At 39.6% G+C, this 13,642-nt stretch overlaps 2 protein-coding genes across 6 annotated transcripts in view; one reads left to right on the top strand and one right to left on the bottom strand.

Moving 5' to 3' along the window:
- GLDN (gliomedin) overlaps window positions 1-6,341 on the top strand; it is a 35,501-nt gene extending 29,160 nt beyond the window's left edge. For all 3 annotated transcript variants that reach the window (XM_048865809.2, XM_048865807.2, XM_048865806.2), the window contains 2 exons: window positions 214-364; window positions 2,698-6,341. In XM_048865809.2, coding sequence (XP_048721766.1) covers window positions 214-364; window positions 2,698-3,157 — 611 coding nt within the window. In that variant the 3' untranslated portion in view covers window positions 3,158-6,341. The remainder of the gene's footprint in view (window positions 1-213; window positions 365-2,697) is intronic.
- Window positions 6,342-7,386: 1,045 nt separating this feature from the next.
- Window positions 7,387-13,642, bottom strand: part of DMXL2 (Dmx like 2) — a 113,892-nt gene continuing 107,636 nt past the window's right edge. For 2 of the 3 annotated variants that reach the window (XM_048865803.2, XM_048865801.2), the window contains 3 exons: window positions 13,347-13,399; window positions 11,015-11,232; window positions 7,387-8,877 (listed from right to left, as the gene is read on the bottom strand). In XM_048865803.2, the coding sequence (XP_048721760.2) occupies window positions 8,668-8,877; window positions 11,015-11,232; window positions 13,347-13,399 (481 nt within the window). In that variant the 3' untranslated portion in view covers window positions 7,387-8,667. Of the gene's footprint in view, window positions 8,878-9,596; window positions 9,949-11,014; window positions 11,233-13,346; window positions 13,400-13,642 lie in introns of those variants that run through there. The other variant, XM_048865805.2, reaches the window with a different exon arrangement.

A 13,642-nucleotide genomic window follows, 5' to 3' on the forward strand; every position in this document is an offset into this window, starting at 1 on the left:
ACAATACAAACGTTGAATAATAAACACAATAATTTGGTCTTAGATGGAGCTTTGTCTCTGGGTTTTTGTGTTCCAGCACTCTGAGAAATGTTAAAAAATATGGCTATGATTGACAGGAACTTGATTCTGATAGAATTGTATCTGGATGAGAGTAGAGATGTCAGTTCAGTAAACCAACTGGCTGGTTTTCTTTCCTTTTTTCCCTTCTCTAAGGAAACATCATAAAAGAATATGAGAATGCAAATGCATTGCTGAATGACAGCTACAGGATCATTAGCCTCCCGGGGATCTTTTATGGATGTGGCCATGTGATATATAACAACTGTCTATACTATCAAAAAGGAGGAACCAGTATCATTGTGAAGTAAGTCAAAGATTAGCCTGATGGCAGCTTTGCATTCCCCTGGTTGGAAGGCACAAGAAGTAATGAGAAAAGGGAACGTGAATGGAGATTAAAAGGGCAAAGATGAACTTCAGTGGGAAACCCCCCAACATTTTTGGTAATACACTCCGTTCTCTGTTTCTACATGTTCTGTAGTATCTTTGGGTTTCTTTTGGGATTATGGATGGAAAGAGAGGGTGGATAGGAAGGGTAGGTGAATGGATAGTGGTATCTAACTAAATGGATAACTAGTTCTCCATTAGCTGCTACTAGAAATGGCCACCAAATTCAGAGGTGGAGCCCACAATGTGTGACAGGAGAATCAGTTGTCAACAGGCTCTCATCTTATAACTTGTATCGTTCTGACAAATTTAGGCCCTGATCCTGCAGTTGGACCCCTGCCCTGGGTAGAATCCCACTGAAGTTAATGAGGCTCTAACTGGGGAGTGGAGGTCTAATGATGGGATCAGGGCACAGAAAAAGCATGTGAGAAAGAAAGCAAGGAAATGAATCAGTCTTTACAAACATTAACTATTTTGAGCTAGCTAGATCTTCATCGCAGGGGCAAGCCCTGCTGTTTCAGCGGTGCAAAAAGGTCTCAAAGCAGTGTAAATTAGAGCACTCATACGGAAGCCCTACCTTATGCTAGGGACTGGTTCAGCCCAATGACTAGGGGAGGTGAACAGGTGGCTTAGAGCCTCCTTTTCCCACTCAGCTGGCCCCGAGAAAGTTCAGCCCACTGTCTTGATCGTCTGTTGTTTCAGACACCCCCCTGGATCATGTTCATCACGTCACGTAATTATGAAATGTAGGACACAGTGCAACTTGCCTTTGGCACAGGAGCTTCTTGGCATGCCAGGCCTTCTTGTTAAGTTGGCACATATGCATGGCAGTGCAGTAGGTCAGTCACAAAGTCACATGCAATCTAGTGCTTCTAGTAGTGGTCTCTAACTTGTGCTGAGCATGGACTGCCATGTACCGGTACTCAGGTGGCAGGTGATTACCAGGCAACGTGGTGAGCCCGCAAGCTCCCTTGTAGAGTGCCGACTTCACAATGTGATTGCACATAATTAGAAAGTTGCTATGGCTTTCCCACCCCACCTCTGCTACGTCTGAACCTGGAACTGCTCATGCCACCACATCTGTGTCTTGTTAGTTTTTATTGAGGAGTTGAGCAGACAGTGCTAATCAAAAACAAAATTCAGCCTTGTGGGAAGAGCCAAGCAAATGGACTTCAAGGACAAGTTAAAGATTCCAACTGCTTTCAAGTTTCCGGCTGAGTCTCTGAGATCTGAGCCAAAAACACCATTGTATTTTAAAGTGTCTCCCCAGGCAGGTGTGTATCTCTGGCACCTAATCAAAAGGATACAGTGAGAAAAGACTGTGAACTGGTTGCTGGGATCATACATTGTTTGTTCTGCCAAAGACGCTTCCAGTTCCTTGCACCTTAAATGTTCTCAGACTTTGTTACCTGAACAACCTCGACTTATCTTGACAATGTAATATGATAGGGTACCTACTGCTAAGAGATGGCCTTTGTATTGTCAACCGCACTTTTCAGTTATTAGTACCTCAGGCAGAAATTCTACTTCCATGCAGAATAGATTGGCAAAGTCTTCAGTGGACTTCATAGAGTCTCTAGCTCTTCTCCCTTTTGGGTTATAGAAAGTTCTTCTTGGGGGGGGTCATAGTTTTATGTGAGGGACTCAGTGTAGGGGGAGCTGGCTGGGGGATGTTGCGAATGTTGCTTTGTTGGAAAAACCTTATCAAAGAACAAGGTTTTGCAGCATTTCAAAAAGTTATCAAACTCTGGATTTGTCTCATCTCCTCTGGCAGTCTTTCCAGAGGCAGATCTCCTCTAATGAGAATGTTTTGTCCCTTTCTCTCGTGCTTCATTCCAGAAAAGATCTTCCGATACCAAACCAGAACTGGGGGTGGCAGCTTACAGGGCACAAATCTAAAGGAAAGAGATGTGAGTGTTGGGTGCCGGTTTGTTACGATGCTCTCACCAGACATCCAGGGAAGACAGATGAAGGATTATTAACTGTTTTGATGGGATTATCATGGTATTTATTTAAACTCTGAGAGATGCTTTTTCCCTAACAAGCACAAGCAGCGTGATATGAGCACACACGATTATTTTTGTCAGGAAATCCTAAACACTTTGAGCAAAGGTTTTGTCCTGTTTTTAAAAAATTATAAAGGAAAGACAGTTCTTCCCGAGAGACATCTTCATTACTAAGAATTTATCCAAATTATGTATGAAAAGCAAATTCTTAAAAAAGCATCCTAAATATTTATTTTGTTTCTTTCAGATTTGAGCTTGATACAGCATCATTCAGAACCCTGACAATTGAAAATGCCTTACACGATGGTCGCCACTACCTCTTTTCTAACTCCAAGACGTACTTCAACGTGGCAGTGGATGAAAAGGGTCTTTGGATTATCTATGCCTCAATTATTGATGAAAATATCATTGTAGCACATATTGATGAAGAGACATTTTCAGTCGTTCAACATATCAACACTACATACCCCAAGTCCAAAGCTGGCAATGCATTCATAGCATGTGGAGTGCTATATGTTACTGATACTAAGGATATGAGGGTAACTTTTGCTTTTGATTTGTTGAGAGAGAAGCAAATAGATGCAAGCTTTGAGTTAAGATTGGCACAATCTGTTCTTGCTATGCTTTCCTATAGTCTAAGAGATAGAGACTTGTATACATGGGAGAATGGCTATTTAATGCAGTACCCTGTAGATTTTGACAGCTGAATGCTATTTTAAAATGATCCACCATGCTGGCCATATTGGGCTAAGTAGGTTATTTAAAGCTATATCTTATACATCTCCTCCCTTTAGTATACACACATATTTTCTATTGAAGGTTAGTGGTTGTTTGTGTGTGCATAAAGGGGAGACCAGACCCCTTTGTGTCATTTAAATATACTTAGGCAGTTCTTGGCTTTATAGAGAAAGAGCTGTGCATTAGAAACTTATTTTTGTTTTTTCCCTACCATGCAGGCCATAATTATATCTACTGTATACTGATTAGTCTACAATACTATGTTCAATAGGGTCTGTTTTTACTCTTAATTTGCAATTATCTTCTAGTCAGTGATTATAGTTTAGCACAAATGTCTAAACAATGTTTACAAATAAGCTTCTTTGTATCATTTGCATTTAATATTTTGCATCAACTCTGAATTTTGTTTAGTTGCGGTATTTTTTTAAAAATTGATGAACAGTTATTAAAATGATCAGGAACAGTAATTTTTGTACTTAAGTAAATACCGTAAAGACCAAAGTAATAAATTTATTAAAAACTCATTCCATATTTATAAGTCAAAGCCAACAGAAAAAAGCAAGCATCCTGAAATTTGACAAATCTGGCTAACTACTAAATAACCAGAAAGCAAATACAGAGTTGATGTAAATGATTCCTAGTGAAATGTGAACTTCGGTATTCTGTGGGAGGAGGTGCTACAGCAGGAAATGTAGTCAGGGCAGGTGAAGCTCCTTGTATTTAACATTTTTTTGATTGATCTAACCTCATCTTTCTCACCACTTTATGGACGTGTAACTTGCCCTACTATGCTTCCAACAAATTTGGCCCAAATTTACACAAAACTCCTAGTCACAAATGAAGACTGTACCATTGGATTAGCATATTGTAGAAAAACCAACAAGCTAAAACTCTGAATGAGACTGAATGTACTGGTCAAAGTGCTTGTTGAGGAAACCGGTTGTCCTGCTTGACTTTAGTCTTGGATTGCATTCAAATAAATGATAGTTGCAGCTAAGAAAATATAGCCAGGAACTTTTGATCTTGATCACTAGGAAAAATGACATTTTAGAGGCTGGAAGGGATTAAGTTTGTTTGGCCTTGAAGAATAATGTATTTAATAGTTTGACTACTAGCAACTAGACTATGTAGCTTTTTGTTTAAATTACTATGTTTGAAACTCTGCTCCAGTTCCTATTGCTTGAGCCGGATTCGTCACTGGCTTGAGCCCTGCATAGTCATGTAGTCACACTTGTGCAAAGTGGGTGTAATATGTTACCACATTAGAATGGTAGTATTTAACACCCACTTTTAAATGGATAGAAATGACAGTGCAAGGCAGAGGCGAATCAGGCCTTTGTGCTTAAGGCAAATAGGCCAGAGTTTCAATTTCCATGTGTTCGGCAGCACTGTGTGAAGGAATTTAATTAACTTCAGATCCATTGGTATCTTTACAAGCTGATAAAAACAAATCAACAGTTCCCAGGAACTGCTGTACTGGCCAGCTGCTAGAGCATCTCTCATTAAAAAAAAGCAAAGCACAATGAATATGATTATCAGACCTATACTATGTTAAACTGAGAATTTGGCCTAAAATGCATTACAGGATGGAAACCTCCCCCATCAATGCAGCCACCTGCACAGGCAGGTGACCCTCACTAGCAATTTGCCCCTGCCCATCTCAACTCCCACACACTGAAAAGAAGTCAGCACCAACCTTTCAAATTAAACACCAGGCAAAGGAACATTGTTGAATGGGTTATGTTCTCAGTATCACTCATATTTTTAGAGTCATCACAAAATAGTGATGTGCCATCTACAAGATATCTTACTCTCTACAGTAGGGTATTTATTTGCAACAGCTTTCTGTGATGATTTGGGGAAATTTTCTGTGGACAACAAATGAATTCTGTTGAAATTATGAACATCTGTTTGTATCAGCCTGCAGACACCATTTTGAATGTGGGGGTTGGTTGCTTTCTTTCTCTGATGTCCTTTTACCACCATGTTTCCCAAGGGGGGAGGTAGTAGCACAGGGCTAACAATGTACAAGTGTTAAATATTGATAGTTCTCGTTAAATAGGAGGACCCTAGACAAAAGGCTGACTTCTACCAGAAGTTAGTTTATCAGGGGCATCACCTGGTAGAGGTCTATGCTCACCTGTTGAGAGTGATCAGGTAGTCACATGACACAGGAGACTGGTAGTTTATAAAAGGACAGGAGGGCGGCCCTCTGGGTTTTTTTGTTGGTCATTTTTCACCACCTCAAGCTGTTGGAAGCTGTTTCAGCTTAAGGAGGCCAGAGCTCACTGACCACAGTTGGACCCCACCAAAGACTTCCAAGGTAAAGGTGAACTAGAGTGAAGGGCACTGTAGCTGGAGTACTTGTTCTCTCTGTGTACTCCTGTATTTTCTCTCTTAAGAATTGAATTGTGACTATGTAAACAACTAACTTTTTTTTAAAAAGGGAGCATAAAAAATAAATACAAGTGGGCAGAGTAATGAGCATTTCTACTCACGAATAACACCCTATGAATTGCTGGCTATCTCAATTCCATATAAGTACATTCTTCCCCTGTTTCTAATCAATTATATTAGCATAGCTACCACAATGTTTCCTCCTTAACTGCATCAATGACTGATTCCCAAATGGTGGGAAGAACAGATCTCTATAGTTTAAAGCTCATTTTAATCTTTCTGAATGAAGACTACATATATCTGTTGTTAAACTTCACTCAAAGTTCCTTCGTCTTTATGGGTTTCAGCTGAAAGTTCATCTTCACATAACCATAGTAAAAATAATTATCCAGAGATAGAGCGGGGGATCTTGCATATAACATTTTCCACCTCCAACCCAACAAAAAGTGTGATCTTAATGGGAAGGTTGCTCAGTGTATTTGCTGTGAACATAATCACTAAACCATAGGCAGTGAAAACAAAAGTAGGTGTACTAGGATGCATTTCCACCTGAAGTTTGATTTTTCTGATGATTGTAAGTTGAAGTCAGATGCTTTGATATCATTTGAAAGTGTTGTGTGTAACAAGTGCCCGGATACGTAATTAACCTGCTTTGAGTTATATTAACCCTTTTCAAAATATGTAGTGGTTAGATGAAGCAGGAACTGCTGCCAGAAACAATATCAGAAGCATTAAATATCATTGTCATTTGCTGCACTATATTTTAATTCATTTTTGTGAGTAACATCCTCAAGTTGCAAGTTCAATATATTAAAAAGAATCACATATACTGAATCTACTTAATTTAGCTTTAGGCTGTTAAACTACAAATTTAGAATGTTTTTGTTTTGCTCATTTTGACTACATAAAATACTTATTTTAAATTTCACATTTTAGAGCTGGGATTTATTACCAGTACTACTGTAATTAAAAACTGACTGAGGAGACACTGGCTAGGAAAAATAGCAGCAGGATTAGGAAACCTTTCACCTTTAGGACAAATTTAATGCAGGCTGGAAAGGGAAACTTTTCTGATCTGAGGCATGTCAAATGAACTAGGGGGTCTCAGACCAATGACTGTTTCCATCAAATTGACACCATTGTGGGCAACCTTATCAGAGAGCCCAAGGACTGAACAAGCAGGAAGGCGAATTAATTCACCCAAGTGACTGAATCTGTGCTGGCAGGATGATGTAGATTCATAGATTCATAGATTCATAGATATTTAGGCCAGAAGGGACCATTATGATCATCTAGTCTGACCTCCTGCACAATGCAGGCCACAGAATTTCACCCACCACTCCTAAAAAAGACCTCACATCTATATCTGTGCTATTGAAGTCCCCAAATTGTAGTTTGAAGACCTCAAGGAGCAGAGAATCCTCCAGCAAGTGACCCGTGCCCCATGCTACAGAGGAAGGCGAAAAACCTCCAGGGCCTTCCAATCTGCCCTGGAGGAAAATTCCTTCCCGACCCCAAATATGGCGATCAGCTAAACCCTGAGCATATGGGCAAGATTCATCAGCCAGATACTACAGAAGAGAGTGGAGTGCAGCTGCCTGTGCTGTAGAAAGTGAACTTCAGTTCTGTTAATCTTGCACCCCTTGGGAGCAGCGAAACCCAAGAGGAAGTCGGATGGCAAACCTCTTTTCTTGCCAATGGCAATTTTAGCTCTAATGGTGACTACAGATCTAATCATGATACTGAAGTTTCAACAAGTCTGTTTAAGTGCAAGACAAAAGACTGCATAGGAACTAACCTGTTCCATGAAATAAAAGGAATTTATTTAACTTAAAGGTAAAACTAACAAATGACACTTCCTTTTCTTTCATATCCGTACTTCACAACCTGCAATTAAAATCCCCTTTGGAGAAAGGTACATTTTATCCCATTATATTTTACACTGCAGCACAGACACCAAAATTCTCATTGAAGAAGTAGGACAATTAGTTAACATTTAAATACACAGACATCCATTCCAATATCTTATTAAGAACATGGTTTTTGTTTACACAGAAAAATACATCTAAATGTGACAACAGTGGCTAGTATATTACAAGCAAACAATACTGAACTCTGCATAGTTTATATAATATGCTGCGGTAATAACTTAAATTACCAGTTTTATCAACTATTTATTAGCTGGCCACATAAAGCCTGACATTTATCTGAAATGTGGCATTGTATGTTACAGTGGTATTCTCTTTTATAGCTTCATTTAAGGAAGTCTTTGTTTTCCCTGGACAAATAAGAGTTTCAAAACTAAAAGCTAACTAAAAACATGTTTCTCTTCACTACAAACATTTAATGTTCACATTACATTTCTAATGTAAAGGCAGATCTCCAAAATATAAAACAGCCATCAAAGAAAAAGTAATGTGCAAATAAAGAAAACACTGCATTTTAAAAACGTGTCCATGTGCAGTGTATAGTATCAACTGTGTATTTAATACTACCTGGTAAAAATATCAGCATAAAACAATACATGTGTCTTATAGTACTTTCTTCATTGCACATTGTTCCACAGCTTTTGCATCTATTACACTTTCCTGGCCTACAAATTCTTCCATACTCTGAATACCCTTCATTACAACAGGCTATTTTTTAAATGAGTGGTTGTAGACATGCTTCATAGTGGCAAGAACTGGAAGAAAAATAAAACCTGAATCACATTACACACTGCTTATTGACTTTATTTAGCCACAGTACTTGTATATGTCTGCAGCTACTGTTAGAATCTGTGTAAGATACTTACTAAGGGAGGCTTGCTGTAGGTTATTGAGCACTAACCTACCTATGACTTCAATGGGTTTTATTCTTTGTTTTTTACAATGCACAACATGCATTTCCATTCCCACCAATCTATGTATGCAGTGCTCAAGAACCCTGCTTTAAAAGTCAGTCTTTTTGTGTTTCATATAATATTTAATGCTGCAGTAATTGCTCTGAAAGCAGTGTACGATAATTCCTTTCATTAATGCATATTACTGCATTGTAGCTATTTAACGGAACTGTATAGAAAACAGGCCTAAACAGCGTAAATCTACAGAACGTCAAAAATGCCTGCAGGGATGTTGAAAGCATTAGGTAGAACTCTCATTTTCAGTGTGCCATCTGCTCCACAGGAGAAGATGCGATTGTCTTGCACAGTTTCAATCTGCATGACTCCAGCACCAATATTTCTGAATATGGACTGTTTGGCATGTTCGTTTTTAAAGGAATGAATTAACCCGTAGCCTGTGAGTCCCCAGACCTATATTAAGAGAATGACAGACAAGACAGAATGAGGTTAAAATGTTCCCTTTCTATTGAGAATCTGGATCAAAACCTTTGCTGCATCAAAACCCATTCAGCACAGAAGAAGGGAGAGAAAATATGGATGGTCAGAGAGGAAGTTGTACAGCTCCAGGATTCTCAAGATGCTCTTTTACTGGCATAAATTAGAGCAGCCTAGGGGCTGCTTTAATGGATGACAGCTGTCCATAGTCTCTTAAGCGACCATACACCAACTGTGAATTCATGTAGTGAAGCTGAGCTCTCCTCCACCTCATCCTGGCCTTCTCTGTTACCTGCATGCCGCACCCTATGCCCCCACTTCTGATTTATTCCATATGATGGGAGTGGAGATGGGAGGGGTGTCTGGCATACAAACTGCTTTTATGCCAGCTAAGAATTCCCCTCTGCTGGAATAGGGGCACAGAATCTGGCTCAAATTTAATTAACACTGGTGCATAATGAGTTTCCGACTTGGGACCCAGTTCTGCAAAGTGTGGAGAGTCCTCAAGCTCAGTGATGTAGGTTTAGGCCATTAGGAGGCAGGGGTTCTCTTATCTGACTAAAAGAAAAGGAGTACTTGTGGCACCTTAGAGACTAACCAATTTATTTGAGCATAAGCTTTCGTGAGCTACAGCTCACTTCATCGGATGCATACTGTGGAAAGTATAGAAGATCTTTTTATACACACAAAGCATGAAAAAACGGGTGTTTACCACTACAAAAGGTGTTTTCTCTCCCCCCACCCCACTCTTCACAAATCTTGGGAGACAGGCTAGTCCTTGCCTACAGACAGCCCCCCAACCTGAAGCAAATACTCACCAGCAACCACATACCACACAACAGAACCACTAACCCAGGAACCTATCCTTGCAACAAAGCCCGTTGCCAACTGTGCCCACATATCTATTCAGGGGACACCATCACAGTGCCTAATAACATCAGCCACACTATCAGAGGCTCGTTCACCTGCACATCCACCAATGTGATATATGCCATCGTGTGCCAGCAATGCCCCTCTGCCAAGTACACTGGTCAAACTGGACAGTCTCTACGTAAAAGAATAAATGGACACAAATCAGATGTCAAGAATTATAACATTCATAAACCAGTCAGAGAACACTTCAATCTCTCTGGTCACGCGATTACAGACATGAAAGTTGTGATATTAAAACAAAAAAACTTCAAAACCAGACTCCAGCGAGAGACTGTTGAATTGGAATTCATTTGCAAATTGGATACAATTAACTTAGGCTTGAATAGAGACTGGGAGTGGCTAAGTCATTATGCAAGGTAACCTATTTCCCCTTGTTTTTTCCTAACCCCCCCCCACCCCCAGACGTTCTTGTTAAACCCTGGATTTGTGCTGAAAATGGCCCAACTTGATTATCGTACACATTGTAAGGAGAGTGATCACTTTAGATAAGCTACTACCAGCAGGAGAGTGGGGTGGGCGGAGAGAAAACCTTTTGTAGTGGTAAACACCCATTTTTTCATGCTTTGTGTGTATAAAAAGATCTTCTATACTTTCCACAGTATGCATCCGATGAAGTGAGCTGTAGCTCACAAAAGCTTATGCTCAAATAAATTGGTTAGTCTCTAAGGTGCCACAAGTACTCCTTTGCTTTTTGCGAAAACAGACTAACACGGCTGTTACTCTGAAACCTGTCTTATCTGACTATAAAACATACTGCACCTCTATAGCATGGTTTAGCTAAGGCAAAGCTTCTGCACGCTCTCTCTCTGTTGCATTCACCTATTGTCTTTCCTCTTGTATTCAGATTGCAAACACTGTGGGACAGGGAGTGTGCTTTTGCAGTGTCTAAGCAGAATTGGGTACTGGCCCACGACTGGAGTTCCTAGGCACTACCCCAATACAACTAGTTAAAATTCTTATTTAGAATTTGATGTTATACAGCTACTGTGACTACCCTATAGATCAAGCTGGCTGTTTTTTAACAATTACTATAGCACTGTTGCAGGCAAAAGAAATCCAAAGGAAAACAAGAACATATTCAGAAAGGAAGACCATAATAAATTAAGATAAATCAGCATAATGCACTGTGCTTTCTCTATGTAAAATTCATATAAAAATTCAGTCACTTCAATAATCTTACCTTCATGTTACCTTCTGCTGAGCCTGTTGCAAAGTATTCTTCAGAAGGATCTAGCGAAAGAGCCTTAATAGCAGAGTCATGCGCTTGGAAGGTATGCAGGATTTGTCTCTGTCGGATGTCAAAGATGCAGACACATCCTTTTCTGCCTCCAGAAATCAACAGTTGCTGCTTAGGTGCATACTGAAGCACTGTGGCACCATGATCATGACAAGTGAAGGCTGAGACACATTGTAAAATTGTTACAGATCTGTAGTCTTGTGTAGTCTTCAATTTTAAAGTACAGTTCTAGTCTGAAAGGTGACTGGCAGTTTTTTACTCCATAGATATGCTCCTTTTGAGGGTGTGTGTATACAGTCATATCTGCTACATGCATAACAATAACTCTTTACACTCATTAGAGCTGCAGAGCCAGGAGAACTAAGAGTGAGATGGATTCTATTATTCCTTTAATCAGTTAATTTTGATTTATAGTTTAAACACACATCCCTAGTTGAAATTATAAAAATTGAGAAAATATAAAATTCATACTGTATGTTAAATTACATTAAAAAACTCTAATAAAAATATGGAAGTTGTAAAGCGGAGCACTCAATTAGAAAATGCCAAAAAAAGGTTGTGCAAACTTAATTCAGCCATCTTGTGTGCATGCATTATGATGATCTTCAGTTATGGGATCAAACGCTATTTTCTCCACAGGACCTCTGCTTCGTTCATTTTCTCTTAAAACTGAGATCCAATACTTCTGTGACATCGTACAGAAACTAACTACATTTTACAGCCCATATTTTTTAAATGTGTTAAAAAATTTGCCTGTAACTCGCATGTATAGCTGCTTGAGCAAATGCAGTGATTACTAGCTACATGCATACTTATTAAAAAATGTTTTAAGACAAGAAAATTTAAGCACAAGTTCAATTCTGAGTTGTTGAAGTAAAAGATGAAAGTACTAGACAGAGGCAAATACATTCATGAAACAAAAACATCCGTTAAAAAAACACAGGGTTAACCGCAAATGCTAAATTAGATTTGCTTTGTTGTACCAATATACACTCATGGTATTCCAAGATGCGTCTATGAGCACAATACTCAGAGCTGTCCTTCACAATTAGAGCTGGCTTGCTAATGTGGCACCAGAAGACTGACTCTACAATGTCTGGCAGCCAATAACATAATTCCTTTCTAAACTTGGACCCAGCCTGGGTTATAAGATGGCTGGCAGGTGGCTAAGCACTCACCATATCAGGCACAGTCAAGTCTATCAGCCTCTTTCTACTGTATGTGGCATATAAAAAGACTCCAGCCCCAAAGGTCTTCATTCCCCAACAAGCAGAATAAAGAAAAGGGGGCAAGTCCAAGGCAGTTATCTTTACTGGTTATGTGGATAAGAACATCAATGGAGGAGCTAATGATGGTCTAAAACAAGGCCCCACTCTGAGCCCTTCACTCTTCAGCTGATCAACATCAAGTAGCACAGGGAGCAATATCCTGACATCAGAATCCCCTTTCAGACTATTACATTTTCTCTTGGCTGCATGTCCTTCCCTCATGCTGCTCCTTTCCCACAATCACAACTCCTCTGTTGCTGGACTTCCCCCCTTTTCACCGTAATCACTCCATCTAATCTTTCCCATCCTTGCAGCTTCCCTCACGCCAAAGACCTCAAAAATAAATCCTCTTTCGTCACAATTTATATTAACATGAAGAGGAAAAAATCCATCATGGAACATTCTATACCGTCAAGATAGATACACACACAACTTCCCAACCACACAATCTTTCCTGTAACTCTTGTGTCCATCCTTGACCTTGTTTGTTAAACTTAAGTGGGCATCATGCCTGAATTAGACTGTAAAGCTCTTTGGGACAGGCCCTGTAACTTCTTAGTCACAACCACCAACATACAGCTCCCCTGCTTCAAAGCAGTGCTGAAAGCTCTAATTAACTGCCAGTTTCAGGAGAGGTCTATATGCAGACTTATGGACCTGTTAATGATGACTAAAAAATTTGAACATTCGGTGCCAAAATCGAACAGCTGCATTCAAATATTTAACCCTTTATAAACACCTTCACAAGATGGCCTTGCATGTGACCTTTTCTGATGCGTTTTTTTTTTTTTTTACACATTTTGGTATGTACAAAAGTAGACTCATGTTGGAGGCCATAAAATCTACTGTTTCAAGACACTCAGCAGTACTGGTATTGCACTGATTAACTTGTAATATAGATGTTTAGTCTAGCCCCATATGAAATTTTCCTCTCAAAATCCACGCACAAATCCCACTTGCTTCTTTAACCATTAAAAAACCGAAATATGTTTTAGTGCAGTACTTACCGTGAATGAGACTGTTACCAGGGGATACCAAAGTGTCCCACAAGCACACATTTCTGGTGGAAAAACAAAACAAGTCATGATGGCAACTTGCTAAATGATCCCTGGGCTAGTATGGGTCACTTAGAAGATGAGGAGGACTTGTGCAGGACCTTCGCAGTCACAGGGGGAAGACATGCAAAAGCACAAATGACAGTTAAGAGCCTAACTCCAGTTGACTGAGTCATTCAAGTCTTTGAAAAACTTTGAAATCCCCATTGGGGACTATGCTTGACTCTGCCTTCCTTGAAGGCTAAGGG

Source organism: Caretta caretta, chromosome 10 (genome assembly GCF_965140235.1).
Source record: "Caretta caretta isolate rCarCar2 chromosome 10, rCarCar1.hap1, whole genome shotgun sequence".
In the NCBI taxonomy this organism is placed as follows: Eukaryota; Metazoa; Chordata; order Testudines; family Cheloniidae; genus Caretta; species Caretta caretta.